Genomic DNA, 23,267 nt, shown 5'->3' with positions numbered 1-23,267 from the left:
GGAATTTTATAAAGATAATGAGAACTACTGGCAAGAACACGGACGAAAGCTAATAGATGCAACGGTAATCATCTGTCAGTGTTTGCTAGGGCGACTGTCTGTAATCTTTTCTTTGCCTCAAAACTTTGGTATGTGATGCAAGTATTGCATTGTTCAAGGGCAAACATACAGAAGTTCCATCGCATCTTTGCAGTGTTCGTGTGGGCTTCGAACTGGGAGAGATGCAGTCGAACTAATCTGTTTCGAAAAGTGAAACACGGAGGGCTTGGTTTAATACATCTTTTCCTACGCCAAGTCGTAAATAGGTTCTTTTTTTTCGCTACACAAGGGACCCTTTCTTACGTACAGTGTGCCAAATGAGACTGATGTGGGCTTTACCTGAATATGTGGTTAGCATGAGTGACATGACCGGTGCTGTGCGCGGGTATTTTAAAGAGGTTATTGTAAGTGTACGGTTTTTATCTGTTAAATTTTCCAATGAATGTTTGTTTTCAGTGACTCGAAAGAAGTTGTACAAAGATGTATGCGATGTTGTTTTACCTGAACCGCTGTACCGTGCCATGTACGCATGAGGTGAAAGGAAAAATGTGCTTAAACGAGTGAAGAGAATGCAAGTGGCTCCTGGTGCAAAGTCTTTCTTTTTCAAGCTGCACACAGGTATATTATCAGTCAGGACATTTCAAGCAGCCCGTGGTTTTTACTTACCTTCGGGGACAAATTGCCTTATCTGTAAAAAACCGGAAAATATTGACCATGTTTTATTACATTGTTGGGAGGGAGTATAGTTTTGGGATGTACTTTAAAGAACGTTACAGAAAGAATTACCTTTAAATTCATAGGGTATAAGATTTCTGCCAATAGTGGACGAAGAAGGAATGCCTTTTGATTTGATTATGCTGTGTGGACTGCACTGTTTATGGCGGGCCCGTATGGCGGGTTTCTATCGCGATCAGGATGCACGGCCTGCACGAATGTATTTCCGTGAATGTATGCCAAGTATGTTGAACTGCAGAAAACTAAGGAAGTTTACCTGAGTGGTTGTCGAAGATGGAGCCTTTGGCAGCACGTAGGGAATTTTAAATTTCGGTCGGACTGTTACTGCTTGTTTTCGTTCTGCTGTGGTTTTATGTATGCGCCTTTAAACAGGCAATAAAGCAAAAAAAACGCGTGCAGTCTGTTCGAGTGGTGTGTTATTCTGCATTTGGTGTGTGTGCGTGTTTGTCTGTATGTGAATCTGTGAGTCATCAATTCTGGCGTTTAATAAATTCAATCAATTCTGCTATTCAATAAATTTGTTGACTCAGGGCGAATGCACTCGTCAATTTTTATTTTTTACCACCGGAAATAACTCCCAGAAATCACCTCAAAAACCCTGTGAAGGCAGTAAAAATTTACTCTCTCTATACTCGCTGAAAAACTCACTGGGGTAACTAATTACTACTCTCCCTACGTTAAAAAAGTCAGCACGAGAGTAAATTTTTACTTCCGTAGTAGGTGGTAAAAAAACCAGGAAAGGTAGTGCGCTAGAGGACAAATGGTTTACCCAGTTTTCGAGGTTATTTCAGGTCAGTTTCGTTTATTGTGTAGCCACTAGACCACGGCGGCGGGGTCTTTGGTGTTGTACACTTTTACATATATATATATTTATTTATGTTTTTGCATGATATCTGAGTGTACCTTCATGAACACTTCACGCTACGAATTGTCTAATCGCTGATATACGTCGCCGATCTTTATTATCCCATGTAAATTGTATTTATAAGCAAGAGCGTTGACATGTACATGTTACTTTGACAAAGGCTGGTCCACCAGCCGAAACGTCAGTCAGAATATACCGTGGACAACCAATGTGCGTCGTTCTCGATTTTTCCTTTTATATATATATATATATATTTATATATATATATGTATATATATATATATATATTGTTAGCGCTGACTATGTACTTCATCTTCGTCTGTGTGACCAAACCATTGTAGTGATCATCATCGTATGTCACGCGGGCGGTCTCTCTGGCTCGTGCGTCTGGATTAAATAGACAACCTGGTTGCTGCCCTACCGGACGTGGTCTCATAAGTGGTGGAGCATGCTTTGGTTCCCACGTCCTCCTGCTCTACCCGTCACCCCTGGAGCTCCGGTCTGGTCGATGGTTGTGCCCTCAAGCAACAGCGATGGCAGAACCTAACGCGTCCGCTGCTGCAACAGCTCCTTCTCAGCCACTTAGGCTTCACTACACCGTGAGTACCTCTCATCGAGACTCTCCGTTATTTTCCGGCCTTCGCAACGAAGACGTCGAAGAATGGCTGGACAGTTATGATTGAACCAGCGTTTGTAATTACTGGGACGAGGCGCAAAAATTGCACTACGTTCCTTTTTACCTCGATGGCGTCGCTAAAACCTGGTATTACAACCACGAGAGCGACTTCTCCAATTGGTCGGCCTTCACGGGGCATTTCCGTCAGGTATTTGGCACGTCTGCAGGATGCTCTGCAGTATCAAAACAGAAGCTCACAACCCGCATCCAGGGGGATGACGAATCGTATACGTCCTACATTGAAGATATTCTGGCTCTCTGTCGCCGAGCACAAAATGACATTACGGAGGCCGATCGCATCCGACATCTACTGAAAGGTATCAACTCTGTGGCCTTCAATGCTCTCGTGATCCAGAGTCCAACTGCCGTCCGGGACGTCATCACTACATGCCAACGCCTGGACGCGCTTCATTCCATGCGCCTTCCACACGCCTCCTGCGACGCTCGCTTTACTAAAGAGCATGAATTGCGGGCCCTTATTCGCACAATATTGAGAGAAGAACTTCACGGCCTTATTCCAGGCAACCCTACCGTTGCGTCTGTCCACACACATCCTCCCAACCTGCGAGAGATAATCAAGGACGAACTGGCATCAATGACAAGCGCTGCACATGCCCCGTCTCCTGTGCGCTTTCCAGTGCCTTCGTACGCAGAAGTTGCATCGCGGGCCCCTGCACCAGTTCCAACCGTGCCTGCGGACGTCGAATGCGACCATGTGGCTGCGATGACAACGCAAGCGCCAAGGCCACGCAACTATTCTACATGGCGTCCTCTGCGCCCCATCTGCTTCTACTGTGGCATAAGAGGTCATATATCCCGTTTCTGCCGCCACCGTCAGCAGGATGAACGACGTGGTTACTCAGCTTACGAGAGAAACTTTGCCCCGAGACCCGATGAATACGATCCCGCACCGTTTCCATCCACCTCCCGTCAGTCGCCCTCCCCTCTACGGTCTCATACTGGGCCTCATCCTTCTCGTTAATCTCACCGCCGTTCTCCGTCACCGTTTCGGCGTACGTCATCACCCCTGCGTCCCGCTCCGATCTCTCTGGACTCGGAAAACTAGAAGGTGCAGTTTTTGAGGGGAAACTGCTTGTTGTAGGAACGTTACAACTCCTCCGTCTCGTCCAGCTAATTTACTGCCTGTTTGTGTGGAAGGTGTTTTTGTTGACGCCCTTATAGACACTGGAGCCGCAATTTCGGCAATTGATCGTGAATTGTGTTTTCGCCTGCGTAAAGTGCAAACTCCTTATGCCGGTCCCATGTTACGCGGTGCTAATGACAGTGCAATTCGCCCGACCGGGTTTTGCCCTGCTCGTGTTCTCATCGATGGAATCGGTCATCACATACAATTGGCTGTGCTGTCTTCGTGCGCTCATCAGATAATCTTAGGGTGGGACTTCTTGTCAGCGGCGTCTGCTGTAATTTCGTGTGGTCGGCCCCTCATTCGTATTACGGACACTGAGCTTTCTTCTGCTGCCGACCTTTCATGCTCAACCTTGTGACAGCTGCGGATTTCCTCCTGCCTCCCGCACAAGAACGTGTCCTTACGATCAAGTCACGAGACATTCTAGATGGTGACGCTGTGGTTGTTCCTTGCCAGTGCTCCATTTTTCGAGGGATCACCATCGCACCTTATTTAGTGCGGTTCTCCCGTGGTTATGCAAGCATCACGGCCTGCATCACGACGCCAGAACCACTTTTTTTGCCAGAGGGGACCACTGTTGCCAGCATTACCGAAGAAGCACCGCTTTTTGTCGTCACTGGTTCGTCTGCTTCGTCATTCTCAAAGTGTATGCCAGCAGAAGATGCATATCCTGCTCTCAAGGCCACTTTGTGTGAACATCTCAACCCAACGCTAACTGATGCCTTACTAGCGTTATTAATGAAGAATGAAACTTGCTTTGATGTTTGTTCCGAAGGTCTGGGTCAAATAACAGTGACCGCCCATCGTATTGACACCGACGGATCCCGTGTGATTCGCCGCCACCCTTACCGTGTGTCGGCTTCTGGACGCAAGCTTATAGAAGAACAAGTCAACAACATGCTCGCGCGCAACGTCATCAGGCTTTCGACAAGTGCATGGTCTTCTCCTGTCGTACTAGTGAAAAAAAGGATGGCTCGGTACGGTTTTGCATTGATTACAGATCACTCAACAAAATCACTTGTAAGGACGTCTACCCAATGCCTCGCTTTGACGACGCTCTTGATACTTTACAAGGTGCCGAGTACTTTTCAAGTCTCGAGTTGCGCTCCGGTTATTGGCAGATTCCAATGCACGAGTCTGATAAAGAGAAGACTGCGTTTGCTACGCCAGATGGGCTCTATGAATTCAATGTGATGCCTTTCGTCCTGTGCAATGCCCCAGCCACATTCGAACGGATGATAGACGCGGTACTACAGGGATTAAAATGGAAGACCAGCCTTTGCTACCTGGACGGCATTGTCATCTTCTTGTCCAGCTTCTCACAGCGCCTGGAACGGCTAGACGAAGTTCTCACGTGTTTAGCTAAGGCCGGTCTCCAGCTCAACACTAAGAAGTGTCGGTTCGCCAGTCACAGCATCAAGGTATTAGGTCACGTCGTCAGTAAAAATGGCGTTGAGCCCAATCCCAACAAGGTTGCCGCGGTACTGCACTCTCCTACACCAACCACACAGAAAGACCTCCGCAGCTTCCTTGGCTTAGCGTCGTATTTCCGCCGCTTTGTACGTGATTTCGCTACTATTGCGGCTCCTCTGCACAAAGTTATGACCACGAGCACACCCTTTGTCTGGTCGGATGACTGAGAAGCCGCTTTTCACACCCTCAAGCGATGCCTCACATCACGGCCAGTGCTTCGCCATTTCGGCCCTGCAGCACATACTGTGCTACACACTGACGCAAGTGGACTTGGCATCGGTGCTGTCCTTCTTCAGCGGAACCATGCTTCCGAAGAACAAGTCGTGGCCTACGTGAGCCGTACTCGGTCACCTGCTGAGCGAAACTACAGCATCACTGAGCAAGAATGTCTCGCCATCGTGTGGTCCATACAAAAGTTTCGTCCTGACTTATATGGTCGGCATTTCACAATTGTGACTGACCATCATGCTCTGTGTTGGTTATTGTCTCTTAAAAATTTTTCGGGACGCCTTCGCCGTTGGGTACTACGATTGCAATAGTATGACTACAGCGTCACATATAGGTCGGGCTGAGAGCACCAAGATGCCAACGCTTCGTCCCGTTGCCCGCTCTCGCAAAGCGCCGAAGTGCCACCTTCCATCTGTTCGTCACCGCCCGCCAAAGTGACCAAACAGACGGCTGCTGCTTCGAAACAGTTAGTTGCCTCGGCGGACCTTCTTTCGTTCACAGATCTCGCCTTGCTCCAACATGCCGATATCTACTGCCGCACAATCATCGATCGGCTCACTGGCTTATCGCGTGCTCCAAACAGCCGCCTAAGACGACAACTTGCCCGTTTCAAGCTTCAAGAGGGAACGTTATGTCGGCAAATTTACCATCCTCTCTGTAACCAATGGGTTCCCGTCATTCCTCGCTCACTTCGTCTGGAAGTTCTACAAGCATTTCATGACGATGCGACAGCTGGCCACTTAGGGTTCCACAAGACCTACGACCGCCTCAAGACTCGCTGCTTTTGGCCTGGCCTCTCCAGTTCTGTCGCCAAATACGTCGCTTCCTGCGCGTCATGCCAGCACCGAAAACGTACCACGTCTCTTCCCGCGGGGCCATTGCAACCACTGCCGTGCTCGTCCACTCCCTTTCAATTTGTGGGCATAGCCTTATACGGACCTCTTCCACTTACGCCAGCCGGTCACCGTTGGATTGTTACTGCCGTAGACCACCTTACTCGCTACGCGGAGATAGCAGGTCTTTCATCTGGTGCTACCTCTGAAGTAGCCGATTTTTTCCTTCGCGCCATTATTTTATGACATGGCAACTCGCGTGTGCTCCTTAGTGACTGTGGCAAGACATTTCTTTCACATGTCCTTGCTGAAGTCTTAGAGGCCTCTAACACCATCCACAAGACCACATCAGCGTATCACCCAGAAACTAATGGTCTGACTGAGCGTTTTCACCGAACTTTGTCCGACATGATTTCTATGTACGTGCAACCGGATCACAATAACTGGGACACAATACTTCCTTTTGTCATATTCGCATATAGCACTGCCTTACAGCGTACGACGAATTTCAGCCCTTTTTTTCTCGTGTATGGCCGTGTACCGACTTTTGTTCTGGACACCACCTTTTTGTCCACTTCTTCCAATCCATCTTCATCTCTCCCGGAAGAGTTCGCCGCTCGCGTCGCCCGCTGCCGTGAAATTGCCCGCGTCAACACTGCTACCATTCAGGAAAAGAGAAAAATCGACATTGATGTGAAGCGTCGAGTTGTTGTGTTCCGCCCAGGCGATGAAGTCTTTTGTGGACACCTGTTCGTGTACCTGGGCTCTGCGAAAAATTCCTTCACCGATATCTCGGTCCATACACCGTCCTGGAACGAACATCTGAAGTCAACTGTCGCGTTGCTTTTGTCAACGCGGCTCCTGATCACCGTCGCCGAAACACCGAGATCGCCCACGTCTCTCGACTCAAACGATATATTCGGCGTCCCAACCCTTTCTAACTTGCTGCCCTCTTTCGCGAAGGGGGGAAAATAGTATGAGCGCTGACTATGTACTTCATCTTCATCTGTATGACCAAACCATTGTAGTGATCATCATCGAATGTCAAGCGGGCTGTCTCTCTGGCTCGTGCGTCTGGATTAAAAAGATAACCTGGTTGCTGCCGTACCGGACGTGGTCTCATTATAATATATATGTATACATATATATATATATATATATATATATATATATATATATATATATAGATGAAATAGATGATCAGAGTTTCTTCCGGCTACCGTAAAAAAGTTATTAACTTCGAGAATAGTGCAGTATAGGAAACAAAACAATAAAATATATATTTATACCTAACAGTTTCGGCTGGTGGACCAGCCTTCTTCGGAGGATGTAAGTGAAATGATACAAGTTCGCGTAGCAGAGGGTCACCCTCACAGTTTAAAGACCCTCCAAAAAAAAAAGACAAACGGGCGAACGAGGTAGCAACAGACAACAAGAAGCAGAAGAAAGAGAGGAACTAGAAAGGAGCGACGGAGAGCCGCCGGAAACGAGCGGGTAATTCTGGCATTGTTACTGGGTATAGGTAAGACGCGCCGCCAGTGGAGGCGACCAAGAAAAACGGAAAAATGTGGAACATGTTGCCGCTTACTCGCATCCCACACATGGATCGAGTTTAAGTTCACGTGGTTCAGCGGCTGGCCCGTGGCATCGGGCCACACACACACACACACACACACACACACACACACAAAAAGCATACGACCCGCTCCAGCTTTCGGAATATAATGGCCACGTTGGAAAGCTAATGTGCCCTCTCCCCCTCCCTTCACCTGCCCTCTCTTGCAGAAAAATGTACAACCAGTCATACTGAAAATAAATGAATGGGTATTCTTGTAAAGGATGAACAAACAAAAAAAACGTAAACAAAAAATATATAAAAATAAATAATACTAAAAAGTATTCAAAAAATAAAATAAGGTCCCAACCAAACGGCGTGTGTTAGTATTATTAGACTTTATTTTAATTTCTGAGTACTTTTTTAGTATTATTTATTTTTATATATTTTTTGTTTACGTTTTTTTGTTTGTTCATCCTTTACAAGAATACCCATTCATTTATTTTCAGTATGACTGGTTGTACATTTTTCTGCAAGAGAGGGCAGGTGGAGGGAGGGGGAGAGGGCACAATAGCTTTCCAATGTGGCCATTATATTCCGAAAGCTGGAGCGGGTCGTATGCTTCTTGTGTGTGTGTATGTGTGTGTGTGTGTGTGTGTGTGTGTGTGTGTGTGTGTGTGTGTGTGTGTGTGTGTGTGTGTGTGTGTGTGTGTGTGTGTGTGGCCCGATGCCACGGGCCAGCCGCCGAACCACGTGAACTTAAACTCGATCCATGTGTGGGATGCGAGTAAGGGGCAACATGTTCCACATTTTTCCGTTTTTCTTGGTCGCCTCCGCTGGCGGCGCGTCTTACCTATACCCAGTAATAATGCCAGAATTACCCGCTCGTTTCCGGCGGCTCTCCGTCGCTCCTTTCTAGTTCCTCTCCTTCGTCTGCTTCTTGTTGTCTGTTGCTACCTTGTTCGCCTGTTTGTCTCTTTTTTTTGGAGGGTCTTTAAACTGTGAGGGTGACCCTCTGCTACGTAACTTGTATCATTTCACTTACATCCTCCGAAGAAGGCTGGTCCACCAGCCGAAACTGTTAGGATTAAATAAATATTTTATTGTTTTTATTTCCTATACTGCACTATTCTCGAAGTTATTATATATATATATATATATATATATATATATATATATATATATATATATATATATACAGGCAAGGATGCGCTAGCATCCTCTGTCTGCGCTGCGGAGCGAACATTACGCCTTTCCGACCGGGGTCGCCTGAGCGCGCGCTTATATCGTGGGTGAGCACGGGGGGAGGATGGGGGGGGGGGTACCTGGTGCAGCCGTGTTTTCTTACACAAGCGTTTTGTTGAGTGGCGTGAGAACGAATATAAATGAGTTGACTGCCAGCCTCACTTCATGTCATACTTATTTGCCAGTGATTCTATACTTTTTCTGCCTTTAATTCATACTTGTCTATAAATACGTAATTTACTCTGCCATGCGGGTCTTGCATTACTATCGTTCCGAGCATTCCCTAGGGAGGGCTTCAACGCATATAGATGCACTCTACACATAACAGACTGCCACCAGCGGTGACACATGACCAGCATGTGCTGACCACGGGAAGAGTTTCTCAACATTGTCACTACGCATGAGCCTTGTTGTAGTCATCTAGTGTGGCCACGCCACGGGAAGCTTCGTTATTTAGCAAGCGCATGTTTACCACAAATATTAATGCTTCGAAAAGTGCTAGCCTTGCTTCGTGAAACATTCCAAATGTCGCTATCGCAATATTTGTTTCAACCTTTTGGCGAAACTGTGACTTTCTTGTGTCACCGCCACATACACCAAGCGGCGGAGTTATATTTGGGCCAATATTCTAAGGACAATACAAGAGCGCGGATAAGGACGTCTCGCAAGGCTGATAACATGGAAGGCTTTATTGGGAGAGAGCTTGTAAGAATAGTTACAAAATATTGGTGTCCTGTGGTGCTCTGCGACGCAGTACGCGAAACTTCAAGATTATTACTATGAATTTGGAAGATTGAACGCGTGACACCACATTACTCTTACACTTTTATTGAAGAAAAGTACTTTTTTCTTGATTTTTTCACCACCTTAAGGCGTCCATGACATTCAATCATTATTTTCGTCCTGTGGGTTGACCTTTGAGCATTCACAAGTAGGGTAGCGAAAATTTAACTCAGTTGTAAAGTACTTAACTTACTATTGGCCCCGCCACGGTGGTCTAGTGGCTAAGGTACTCGGCTGCTGACCCGCAGGTAGCGGGATCAAGTCCCGGCTGTGGCGGCTGCATTTCCGATGGAGGTGAAAATGTTGTAGGCCCGTATACTCAGATTTGAGTGCACGTTAAAGAACCCCAGGTGGTCAAAATTTCCGGAGCCCTCCACTACAGCGTCTTTCATAATGAAATAGTGGTTTTGGGACGTTAAACCCCCCAAATCAATCAATCAATTAACTTACTATTGAATATTTTTACAAATATGTGAGCGGCTCGATAGTCGGGCAGCACACTCGGGAGCCACGACGAGCATTAGCTGGCTGTGCGAGCATTCCGGCGAACAATACTATTCCGGTGTCAGCTCTGCACCAATTGAGACACTTTATTATACACGATAGTTTTTCCTGGGACCTTCGACAGAAACATTTTGGTCTGTCTGTCTGTCTGTCTGTCTGTCTGTCTGTCTGTCTGTCTGTCTGTCTGTCTGGCTGTCTGTCTGTATGTATGTATGTATGTATGTATGTATGTATGTATGTATGTATGTATGTATGTATGTATGTATGTATGTATGTATGTATGTATGTATGTATGTATGTCTGTCTGACTCACTGACGGACGGACCGACCGACCGACCGAATGACTTTGTGTCTGTCTGTCTGTCTGTCTGTCTGTCTCTCTGTCTGTACATTTGTCTGCTTGCACGACTTTGAAAGCCGACCCCATCTGTAGCGCCCACTAGTATTGCTTAAGGTTCAGCGTTCATACTTGTGCGATTGTCAATTAAAAAGCAATTATTGCGCGTATCATAGGTACCATAACAACACGTCGATGTTTTGTATGTGTGCATTTATACTGAAGAAGGCGCACACAAGTATTTCTAAGGACCATAGCGCTAAACACGCTGCGCTGACAGTGCTACGCGGTGCTGAAAAAGGCAAGTGTTACCCAGCTTCGCTGGAACGACATGGTGGTGGCGCCTACCTGTCGCTTTGCGTTGTATACCTTATCGCTTCAAGGAGTGGCACGCATCTTTCTCCGCAGGCGCGCATGCCTTCCTTCGTTTTCGAAGGTAACTGGCATATGGCGCTGGCGTCTAACGTGCTTCGATGCGCTCGTTCGCCTCCGCTACACGCTCGAGGCACTCTAAAGCAGCGCCTCCAGGTTACCTTTCACCAATTTTCTTGCGCAGAACATCAAATAATTTTTTGTTCACTCCCTCTAGACGCTAGACTATCGTCTCTCGGGGGCATTTGCAATATAATATGCAGATCCGGGGCCAGTTTTTTCTTTTGTATTGGCAGAGAAGTTCAACATTTTGAAACGTCTAAAACTGCGATAGAAGACGACGGCACTGCTCATTCCTGTACGTGACTTCACAGGCGCCAAGGCGAAAATGGCGGTCGCCAGGTGAATGCACAGCCGGCGTCTTTACAGAGCCTGTTTTGCACTAACATTGTCGTGTCCGTAAACAGATTGCATGGTGGAGTAGATCGACAACTGTTTAATGAATGAATTGTGGGCACGCTGGCTCGCGCAGCTACATTTTGTTACTTCATGTGGTCGCTGGCCACCGGCCCTCCGACTCTTGTGGTCCCGTGACGCCGTACACTTGGCGCCCTCTTCATGCGCCCTCGACAAACACATTCTTCTACGCACTACTACTTTCCACATTTGATATGTGGGATTTAGCGTCCCAAAACCACCATGTGATTTTGAGCGACGCCGTACTACGGAAATTTCAACCACCTAAGGTTCTTTAACGTGCACCTTAATCTGAGCACACGGGCCGTAAGCATTTTCGTCTCCATCAAAAATGCAGCCGCCACTGCTGGGATTCGATCCCGTGACCTGCGGTCCAGCTGCCGAGTACCTTAGCCACTTGACCACAGCGGTGTGGCTACTTTTTGTATATGTACAGGTATATTAGATCCTCTATTCGAAACTTTCGCTGCGAAAACACAAATTGTTTGGTGTCTGTTAAAGCTAAATGATTACGCTTGTCGCTTGCAAAAACAAGCACACGCTTAAAAACAGAAGCGGTGCCACACTGTCTTCTAGACATATTGTAAATAAATAAATTAAAAGTGCTCCAATATTATTGATGCTTACCTTCACAGGCAGAGGGCTCAGACGCCAAAACGCAGGCACGCCCTCCTCTTTTGAACTTTCACATTGGCCAACCGTGAGCACGTGCACCCTATCTTGACAGGAAGTGGCATTTTCTAGTTGTACCTTTGACCAGCTTCTGCTTCGTAACGTAATTCATAATGTTCTTTTGTTCTTTTTTTCATGTTTAAGATGTATGTTCTGTTAATAAATTTAATTTCGTCTACGTTCCTTCTACTGCGTTTTGCCTGATATTTCATTTCATGCAAATATAGTGACGCATCCAATTTTCTACTCTTTTGCGGTATACACCTTAGCAATTAAGAATGCCTGCGTGAGTTAAAATTCTCGAAATAAGAGTGTTTTGTATCTTCGAAAACTTCTTGCAAGGGAAAACGTTCTTGTCTTCTGGCCTATCTTGATTGCCAATTCATTTTATGTCATTTCTTATGGTTAAAATAGAGTGTCACAGCGTGTGCTATTTATCTTTGTGAGGAGGCTTCAAGCTACCTGATGGCGGCTATTCGGGCTTCTCAGTGATTCAGTGTTCTTGTTAAGAAATTAAAACAGACAATCACTCATCCGTACCTGGCTGCCCAAAGATTTGGTCTTGGCCGGGCGCTTAAAACCAGGGACCAACGCTTTTGCGGGTGGTCACTGTACCAGTGGAGCTAGACACAGGGAGCTAGCAACTGGCAGCGCGATGGCAAATACGTTGATAACTCGAAACACAGGAACACAACAAATGCAAATGAGTTCTGTAGAATCTCGCAACGTGGCAGAAAACTTGATAAAGGGGTTTTTTAAGACGATAGTCTTTCGTGGGGACCTTCAACGGAAAAATTTTGGTCTGTCTGTCCATTTGTGTGTTTGTCTGCCCTAACGATACCTCAAACGGCACCAAACGGCCAACCTCATTCGCAGCACCCTCCAATATTGCTCAAGGTTTAGCGTTTACACTTGTGCAATTGTCAAATAAAAAAGCAAATATTGCGCATTTCTGAGGCGTCCTAAGAACACGTCTATGTTTTGTTTGTCTGCCTTTATAAAAGAAGAGGCACACACGAGTAACTCTAAGGAGTGTAGCGTTTAACGCGCGGCTCTGACAGTGTAACGCGATTCTCAAGAAGGTTATTTGGACGCTTTGCTACGACGACACGGGGGTGGCACCTGCCTGTCGCTTTGCATTCTACACCTTATCATCTCCGGGACTGACGCGCAGCTTTCTCTGCGTTCGCGCACGCCTTTGTTTTTGAAGATAACTGCCAGACGGCACTCGTGTCTAACGTGCCTAGATGCTGCTGCTGCTGAAAAACATTTATTTACAGATGTTATTTACCGGGAGCGTGGGAACGGTCCTTAAGGGGCCGCCCTGTACAAACACTTGGTGGGCTCCCTCTTACGGGAGCCCATTGGCGTTGGCCGCGGCCCGGGCACGCTCGACCAAGGCCCGTTGGGCCGTCAGGTCAGAGCAGCCGAGCAGGGCTGCCTCCCACTCCTCCCGGGAAGGGTTGGGTAGTGGGGTAAGGTTTGGGATTTTTCGGCATGCCCACACCATGTGTAAAATGTCAGAGGAATTTTCCTCACAATGCGGGCACTTCTCCGTACCAGCGGGGTCAAAGTGTTTTATGTTTGCCGGGCACAATAGAGCTTTGGTATAAAGGCGAAGGCGGATTCGCTCCTCCGCCTTCGTGAGGCCCTTACAGGGTTTCAGATGGACGTTATGGCCGGATTAATAAAATTGTGTGAACTCCTTAAAGGCGTAGGCGGGATTGGGTTCGAGTTCCGGATCGGTAGGGGATGAGAATGGTGCCCGGAGAGTGAGCGGGCGGGCGGCGGCATCGGCCGTCTCATTACCATCGAGGCCCGTGTGAGCCGGAGCCCATATGATCGTTCGGTGCGCGGGGGCACCTCGGTAGCTGCTGTTTTACAAAAATTTATAAGCAAGGTGTGGAATGTATCTCTGTTCAATATTGCGACAGGCACCCCTTGAGTCGGTGATGATGACCCTCGAGACCTGATCTGCGGCGGCTAGTGCGATCGCGATCTCCTCCGCGTGCGTAATGTTATGTGCACAGAATGTGAGTCCGTTTACAACAGTGTTTTGGTGGACGACCGCAGCCGTGTACCAACCACCGTGGTGCGGGCCGGAGGCCTCGACGTAGAATACTCCGAATTTGTGGCCGTAGTGTCGAGCCAAGGCTTCCGCCCACGCGAGGCGTCAGCCACTGTAGTTGTCTCGGGTCATGTCAGCCGGAAGAGGGCACACGTGCAAGGACTATCGCCAAACTTCTGGAATCCGTACGCGCTATTCCGTGTGTATTGAATAATTGATGTGTAGCCGGGCAAAGAGGAGGCGACCCAACGGTGTTTTAGAGAGTCTAGTATATTGGTTTGTCAAGTGCGCCTCTCTCAGCTCCTTGCAGGTGTTCCCCATGCATTCCCAAGCCCAAAGGCGCTGGTTAGATGTTCTGACGGGAAAGTCGAGGGCGCGCTTGTAGATTTTGTGGAGAATGACTTCGAGTGCATTCTCTTCGGATTTGCCTAGGTGGACGTATGGAGCCGAGTACAGGACTCGGCTGGTTACGAATGCATACGCCAGCCGCAAGGCATCTTTGCATCGTAACCCCCCGCGCTTGTTGGAAACCCGGCGGACCATCCGGCCCATCTGGTCCCCCACCTTACGCAATTTGGCCAATGTTGTGTCTGCTCAGCGATTTTTGTGTATAAAAAGCCCTAGTACTCTCATCTCATCGTGTTCGGGTATGGGTACGCTGTGAAGGGAGAGGTCGAGTTTTGTGGTGCACTTTGGTGATGGACGTATATGCACGAATTCCGATTTGGACGGGGAGCACTGAAGGCCGTAGCGACGGGCATAGTCATCCACGATGTCCGCCACTTGCTGCAGGCTTGCCTCCATGTCTCCTGCCGAGCCGTGTGACGCCCATATGGTGATGTCGTCGGCATACAGCGCATGCAGTATGCCTTCGACTTTCGCCAGCTGAGCGGGGAGTCTCATCATTGCCACATTGAATAGGAGGGGCGAGAGGACCACTCTCTGCAAAGTCCCTCTCGTGCCTAATTGGTAAGGTCGTGTTCAATGCCCTGAATCCGAATGTATGATTGTCGGTCAGTGAGGAATTGTTTAATATAGTTGAAAGTGTTTGGGCCACAATGAACCTGTGAGAGATGTGTTAGAATAATTTCGTGGGTGACGTTATCAAAGGCCCCTTTCAGATCTAAAGCGAGCACAACTTTGTCATTCAGGGGATATTCGACTGGATTGAAGATCTCATGGTCGAGCTGAAGCAAGACATCCTGTCGGACCGGTGGGGGCGGAACCCGAAGATGGTGTCTGCAAATGCATTTTTGGTCTCCAGGAACGCGGACAACCTGTCGCATACCACCGTCTCCATTAATTTTCCCACACAAGAAGTAACGGAGATGGGGCGGAGGTTGTCCGTGTTAATGGCTTTGCCCGCTTTGGGTATGAAGGTGACCAGGGTGGTCTTCCAGTCAATTGGTAGGCTTGTTTTCCCGATCCAAATGGAATTGATGTAGGCAAGAAGCATGGTGTAGGCCGAGCCAGGAAGATTGGCAATTGATTTCATGGTAATTTTATCCCTTCCTGGCGCCGTTCCTTACCTCATTTTTGCTAGGGCTGCCTTCAGGTTGTGTAACTGGAACAGTTGATCCAGCTCCGCGTTCTCGGTACCTGCATACGAGTACGCTGGCCCTCGGGAGTTCTCCTATGTGCATAGATATTGGTCTCAGAGTTTACATGCCAATTTGGCTGTGTCTCCGTCGAAGCTGTGAAATCCTCGTTGCAGATGCTTTTGTGTCTCGGTTCGAGTTTGGGTCGGATCAATCAAGGCGCGGAAGAGGCGCCAAGTACTCCGGCTGGACATTTGTCGAGCAGCCGTGTTGCAACGGTCCACCCAGCTAGAGTCAGCGAGCTGGGCCGCGTACTCTGCTGCTCGCTGGGTGAGCTCAGCGATGCGAATTTTGAGCTTTCGGTGGTGTTTTGCCGTCGCCATCGGCGGACGAGGCTGCGCTGGGCCTCCCAGAGGTGAAGTAGGTGGTTATGTACCGCCGGAGTCGCCTCGGAGAGTTTAATTTGTGTTTCTGTGGAGCGTAATGAGGAAACCAGTTGCTGGGACGAAGCAAGGTATCCTTGCTCCTCAATGGGTGTCGAATTGGCGTATATTTGCCGAAACTTCGTGTAATCGGGTAGTTTTGCCTTTTCGTAGGGTCTTGCCAAAGGATAGGTGCGAATGGTGGTGTTGAGTATGCAGTGGTCCCTGCTGAGGGTCTCCTCAGTGTTGACCTAATTCGCATACTGGATGTTTTTTGTGAGGGTAAGGTCCGGACATGCGTCCCGGGTCACGGAGTTACCCACGCAAGTTGGGTAAGCAGGGTCGGTGTGAAAAGTTAGGCCCAGCGTGGACATAAGTTCCGCCAACTTACGTCCACGTTTCTCTTCACGTGCATTCCCGCAAAATGTGCTGGGGGCATTAAAATCACCCGCGATCACCAGAGGGTCCCTGCCTGCAGCCTTTAAGGCGCTGCTAAAAAGGTCTGCGAATGTAATGTTGCTTAGTTTCGGTGAGCAATAAATATTTAGCACGAGCAGTGGCGGGTCCTGTTTACGCAGCGGAAGGAGTGTCACCATCACGTACGAGAAAGCTGGCTTAAGGTCGAGATCAACTAGGTTGGCCGTATAATTTTTGTGCACGCAGATACAGGATAAAGGGTCCTGCTGAAACGTAGTATAGTTTTGAGTGTGGCAGCACTCCCTGACTCCTGGAAGGCTACCAGAGCAGGAAGGTTTTGAAATTCTGCGAGGAAAAGGCGGAGGTTGGCCCGCTTAGTGTGAGCCTTAAAGCCCCGACAATTCCACTGGGTGATTTGGATGGGAGTGGCCGTATTGGATGCCTAGATGCACTTGTTCGCCTACGCTACACGCTCGAGGCACTCTAACGCAGCACCTTCAGAGAACATGAAGTAAACATTTTGTGCACTCTCTTCAGACGCAAGACTGTCGTCTTTACGACATTTACAGTGTAACGTGTAAATTCGAGGCAATTTTTTTTTCTCTCTGAACCGCTCCACCACCTTGTGGGATTCCGCATAATCATTCGAATTGACAGTGTTACGGTGCTTTCCTATTTCCAAGCAACGCTCCTAGAATAAACCATTTTTAAATCATGTTCTTTTACGTTTTCTCCGAGAGTACAGCTAATATACGTTTTCTCCAAAGTACACCATATACAATGGCCCGTACCAATTAGATGGCGCTTTGGGTGTTTAAGCTAATCGATGATGCGTGTGTTCGCATAAACAATCACAGTGTTCTTTGCAGAATCGTCGCTACTACCTTATTCCTTGGATAGTCTGGGTGTCGGCGAGCTGCATCATTCTGATCATCCTGTGGTGTCTGCGGGCCATCATCGCCATCAAGGATCAGGTCAAACATGTCTTTCTTGCTGGACTGTGAAGTGCCTGTGTATACAAGTAACACTAACATTTCAATGTAAAGGTGTTGATTTTGTTCTGTCCTCCTGTATCCGTAGTCAGAGACGTATGGGTGGGTCAAAAGACCACCCCCTACACAAAACTTGTTAACTTTGAGTGTGTCCACATGCATGTACACATACAATCCAGCGCACTAAAATGCATAAATCATCTCACTTAAAACGCAATTATGCAATTTTAATATTCTCCGTAGTGTGCTTTACTTCAGCTTTCACCACTTACCCCAGGCCTCGTAGCGATGTAAAAAAAATTACTGGTTCGTTTTTATTTCATTTCTTCATTAGCTATACAATATTAACGTTAGTAAAGGAATCCCGAACAATATTGGCGTACTCAAGAATAGGTAAGGTGACAATATACTTTGACACGAAACCTCACTGTCATGTGAGTCATGACGAAGCGAGAGTTTTGCGCAGTTCAGTTTAGACAATGCATTGTTGGTCATTCCTGCGGTGCGATCATTACGTTCATATTCTCGGGAAGGTTGCTGTGAATACGAGAACCTATAGCGCTTGATGCGAGATAGAATCAAATGCGCAGTGAAATTTTTTATTTTATTTATTTATACAATACTGCAGACCAATTTAATTGTCCAAGCAGGACGTGCAGAAAAAAGAATGTTCACATACAATGCAATGCAATGTAACAAAAACAATGAAGCAACAAAACGCAGAATTCACTTGGAACTACAAAATAAACAAGCCACAGTGAAACCGACTTTTCGCACAAACATAGCAGGGTTTCCAATACAAATAAAACTAGAAAATCATGCACAACTTCAAGAAACATTGCTAAAAACCCGAACGTCAGTAATTAAAAGTTTCTAAAATGATCGTGTAGGGCTGTCATGAAATTCCCACTAAAAAGTTTTTCTGGCAATTTATTCCAGTCATCTACCGTGCGTGGAAAATAGGAAAACTTAAAGGTATTTGTTCGGGCAGAGAATGGGGATAAACTGTGGCTATGTGTGTGTCGTGTTTTCCTCGTGGTGGACGGACTAATGAATGTAGTGGGTGATAATCCAGTCTTACACTTAATTAGGGATTCCATAAAAGCTAAGCGGGCAATTTGGCGTCTAATGTGTAGTGGTTGGATTTTATTGAGTGCCATGATACCTGACGGAGAATCACTTCTTTTATATTTATTGTAAATAAAACGAACAGCCCTCCTCTGAACCTTACCCAATTCGTTAATGTTTTTGTTCGTGTGCGGGTCCCAAACAACCGCTGCATACTCCAGTTTAGGCCTAATTATGGAATTATACGCTAAAAGCTTAACGTTACTAGGTGTACCTCGAAGTTTATGCCATAAAAGACCAAGTTGTTTTAGCGCTGATGAAGTTACTTGCTGAACGTGGTCGTTCCAATCTAATCTGGAGTTCAGTACGATACCTAGGTATTTAAACTTACTAACCTCCTTGATTAAGGTGTTTTTAATTTTGTACCGGAAAGTTATGGGGTTTCGTTTCCTGGTTATACGTAAAAGAACTGTTTTTGTAGTGCTAATTTTCATGCCCCATTTTTGCACCAAGATGATATGTCACATAAAGCCCTATCTAGCCGATGTTGATCAGAAGCAGACTGCACTTCAGTATAAATCATGATATCATCCGCGAACATTCCAATATTCACAGTATCACCAACCACAGACACTAAATCATTAACATACAACAAAAAAAGCAGGGGCCCCAGCACACTTCCCTGGGGCACACCTGATGTCACTGTTAGAGAAGAGGAACAAGTACCATCGATGTCTACAAATTGCATTCGATCTTTCAAATATGAATTAACCCAATTTACAAGTGTAGAAGGAATTCCTGCTTGTTTAAGTTTTAAAAGAAGGCTACCGTGAGGAACCCTGTCAAATGCCTTGCTTAAGTCTAAAAACAAAACATCAATTTGCCCGGAGTGATCTAAGATTGAACTAAAACTATGAACGGCGGTGACCAACTGCGTAACGGTAGAAAATCCCTTTCTAAAACCATGTTGGAAGGGACTCAATGTTTTATTTTTTTCCAGTACATTAAGAATATGGTTAGCTACAATATGTTCTATCATCTTGCAACAACAGCATGTTAAGGAAATTGGTCGATAATTGTCAACATGGAAACGGTCTCCATTTTTAAAAACTGGAATTACCCTAGCCATAAGCCAATCATGGGGCAGCACGGACGTCCGAAAAGATTCACGAAAAATGACTGTCAAAAACCGAGCTAAAGATTCTGCATAGCGACGCAGAAAGGCGTTCGGGATTTCATCCGGGCCAGTAGTGCACTTAGGATCTAATCGCAGAAGCATTTCAAAAACTCCTTCAAAAGAAACAAGCTCGATCTGTTCCGAATGAGCCTCCATATAAAATTCATCCCCTTGATCGTTTGAAAACACAGAATGAAAAAAGGAATTGAAAGCATTAGCAATGGAGAGACGAGATGTTTCCATCTTGCTATCAACCAATAATTGATCCACCGATTTACGTGCACTACGGATGTGATTCCAGAACTTTCCTGGATCGTTTAAAATGAACTGGGGCAAACTTTTGCAAAAATACCGTTTCCTTGCGGATTTTACGCTGCTCGAAAGTTTGGAGACTAACCTATTTAAGACATCACAATCGGGACTGCGAGTCTTCTTGATACGTTTACTTCGCCGCTTTAGGTGAATAATATCTCGGTTAATCCATGGATTGACCCTTTTGGTTCGTTCTTTCTTATCAGGTATAAAAGACTTTAATTAAAATTTGCAATGCTCTTTAAACATTTCCCACAAATGCCGCACATCATTACCTTGAAAGCTTTCGTAAGCTATGTCAAGGTAATCCAAAACAGACTCGTCCCTCGCACTGGAGTAGTCTTTGACATATGTATGCTTAACTCCCGCCAAACGTTTTTTAGGTTCCAGAAAGACATTGGTAACTACAACCTTGTGATCAGAAATCCCGTCACTTACATGAAATGAATAATCAGAAAAACTGCGATCTAAGAACACAAGATCGAGTACGGACCTAGCTGTACCGCAAATTCTGGTGGGCTCAAGAACAACCTGGTTTAAATTATGAGTTAGCATAATGTCGGATAGAATATCAGAGTGCTCTGCGGCTCCGACACATCCAGTAGGCCAATCAATACCTGGTAGATTGATATCGCCAACAAGCATAAGCCTGGTTTTGCGGAAACTAAACAAATGATCTTGGAGCTTTCGCAAATAAGAAGAATCAGAACTGGGAGGTCTGTACAGCGCACATAAGACGAAAGTGAAACTAGAAAATGTTATCTTGAGAAGCAGGCTTTCGTGGTCTTCTATTTGGTTTAAAACCACAGCTTTTACATTTTTCTTTACCAGAACAGCCACAGCCCCCCCCCCCCCCTCGTGACCCACGGTCACGTCTGAAGACCGAAAACGATAGAGGAAAGACGCAGTCGTCAGTGATATTGCTGGTTAACCAAGTCTCAGTTATTACTGCTACGTCGGGGTTGTGCGCAAGTAATGCAATTTCCAGGGATTGGGATTTATTGACAACACTTTGGGCATTCATATTCAATACAATGAGCCTGTTGCGATAAGAATCACTGCCGGGATCATGTCACTTCGACTGCGACTGCGCGGGGGACAAAATGAGCTTCATTCGTCTACCTGTTAAATCATCCCAAACATATGTTTCGTCATTAATTTTAAGTTTATCGTCATAAAGTTTTGGACCCAGCCCTTCATCCTTATCCTTGCGTGCCGATTCCCAGAGAAGTTTTCGCTTGCGGATAGTTTCTTTGGAATAATGAAAGTTGAAAGTTCAAAGTTGAAATTTATTTCACCACAACGATACACCGTGATTTACACAAACAAGAAACAATTGTGGCATGGAAAGTAGCAAAAAAGCTGCGCTATAGGAGCTTGACTAGCCCCACCTCCCATTTGTACAAGGCAACAGAAACAATGGCACACCAAACTTCATACGGTGCTCACGTAAGATTAAAAGAAAAAAGAAAAGAAAATAACATTCTAGTGGTTGTTTATGAAGTGCAGAATAGATGCACACTTGGGTGTTTACAAACAAACAATTTTTGGGAAAAAAAGGCAACCAAAATAAGACGCTATAACAGAAAGGGGTACACTTATAATTTCATGCATTTACAAGTACTGGGTGTAATTTTTCTGGGTTTATAGCTCCTTATACAAACAGGTTTAATATACCACTACTTGAAAGGAGACGCAATCGCTGTTCTGTGAGCTTGAACTTATTTAGTATATGGGGAACAGTGTGCTTTAGCATTTGGAGTCCGTAATTTGTTCGCGGTCGGGGGATGTGCCAGTGTTCAGAACTCCGCATCGGACGCAACAAAATTTTCGGCTGTAAATGTGCTAAGCCTCTCAGGTTTGCGCAATTCTTTCGAATTTCAGACCTCAAAGACAACAACAAGTTATGTTCATATGCAACACAAAATTTTAAAACTTTAAACTTGACAAATAAATGGGATGTGTGTTCTCTGTAACCTATATTTGCAACAGCCCGCAAAGCGCTTTTTTGAAGTGTATACAACTTTTGTTTTGATGTTTCAGTTCCAGAAGCCCATACCAACTGACAATAGCGTAGATGAGAACAAAAAAGCGTATTAAAGATAAGAAGTTTCTGGGGGAGCGGTAGAAACGACTGACACCTTCTCAGCACGCCAAGGGCTTTTCTTAGCTTAATACACAATTGTTCAGTGTGAGAATTCCAGAACATATGTGGATGAAAGATGACGCCCAAAGTTTTGACAGTCTCTGAAAGTTCGATATTGAAATTATTTAGCATCAGTTTTTGTGTGTACGTACATGTTATTCCTTTCGCGCGGAAAAGAACGGCCTTGGTTTTAGAGCTCTTGATCTGCAACGAATTTTGGCAGGACCATTTCGAAAAAGTGACTAACGTTTTATTAGCTGCTTTTATCAAATCGTCTATATTTGTTCCCGTAAAGAATAAGCTCGTATCATCTGCATAAATAATGTACGTTATTGAGTGTTCCACATTTACAAAATCATTGATATAAAGGTTAAATAGAAGAGGTCCTAATAAGCTACCCTGTGGTACACCGCGTTTGATTTTTTGGGCATAGATGTTTGCCTATTTATAGACACACACTGGTACCGATCACTAAGGTAGCTTTCTATTAAATCGAGCGCGATGCCTCTAATCCCGTAATAAAACAATTTTTCTAACAAGGTTTGGTGACCAATTCTGTCGAACGCCTTCGTAAAGTCTATGAATACGCCTAATGTTAGCTTTCTTGCTTCAATGTTGCCCAGTATCAACTCTTTTTGATGCAACAGCGCTGTCTCCGTCGATACGCAAGACCTGATCCCATATTGTGCTGTTGTATACACAGAGTGCGAGTCCAAAAATTTATACAATCTAGTGAAAATGATTTTTTCTAGAGCCTTTGAAAATATAGGTAATACCGATATTGGCGGGTAATTACTCATTTCATTTTTGTCACCACCTTTATAAAGCACTGCAACTTTGGCATTTTTCATCCGCTTAGGGAACATACCTGTGCTTAAAACAATATTAAAAATATGCGTCAGGCAGGGTGATAATAAATCAATAACAAAGACAACCGGTTGCATTTTTATGCCGTCAATGTCCTCACTTTTGCTTTTTTTTTAAGTTTCATGAAAACGTTGTTTACCTCAGCTTGCTCCGTAGGGTCAATAAATATTGAGGGGGCTATAGGTGTTGGCATGTAACTTAATGCGTTTCCGTCGTAAGTACTTTCTGACAAAGAAGTAAAGTACCCATTGAATTTATTGGCTAATGCTGTTCCTTTAAATATATGATTATCAATTGTAATTTCGTCGACACCGGGCGT

General features: G+C 45.8%; 1 protein-coding gene across 3 annotated transcripts in view; it reads left to right on the top strand.

Moving 5' to 3' along the window:
* LOC119167773 (uncharacterized) overlaps positions 1-23,267 on the top strand; it is a 933,880-nt gene that overhangs the window by 681,274 nt on the left and 229,339 nt on the right. For all 3 annotated transcript variants that reach the window (XM_075891061.1, XM_075891063.1, XM_075891060.1), the window contains exon 4: positions 17,256-17,360. In XM_075891061.1, coding sequence (XP_075747176.1) covers positions 17,256-17,360 — 105 coding nt within the window. The remainder of the gene's footprint in view (positions 1-17,255; positions 17,361-23,267) is intronic.

The sequence above is a fragment of the Rhipicephalus microplus genome, chromosome 3, assembly GCF_043290135.1.
Source record: "Rhipicephalus microplus isolate Deutch F79 chromosome 3, USDA_Rmic, whole genome shotgun sequence".
NCBI lineage: Eukaryota > Metazoa > Arthropoda > Arachnida > Ixodida > Ixodidae > Rhipicephalus > Rhipicephalus microplus.
The sequence above is the reverse complement of the archived record's forward strand: the minus strand, read 5'-3'. Positions and strand labels throughout refer to the sequence as shown.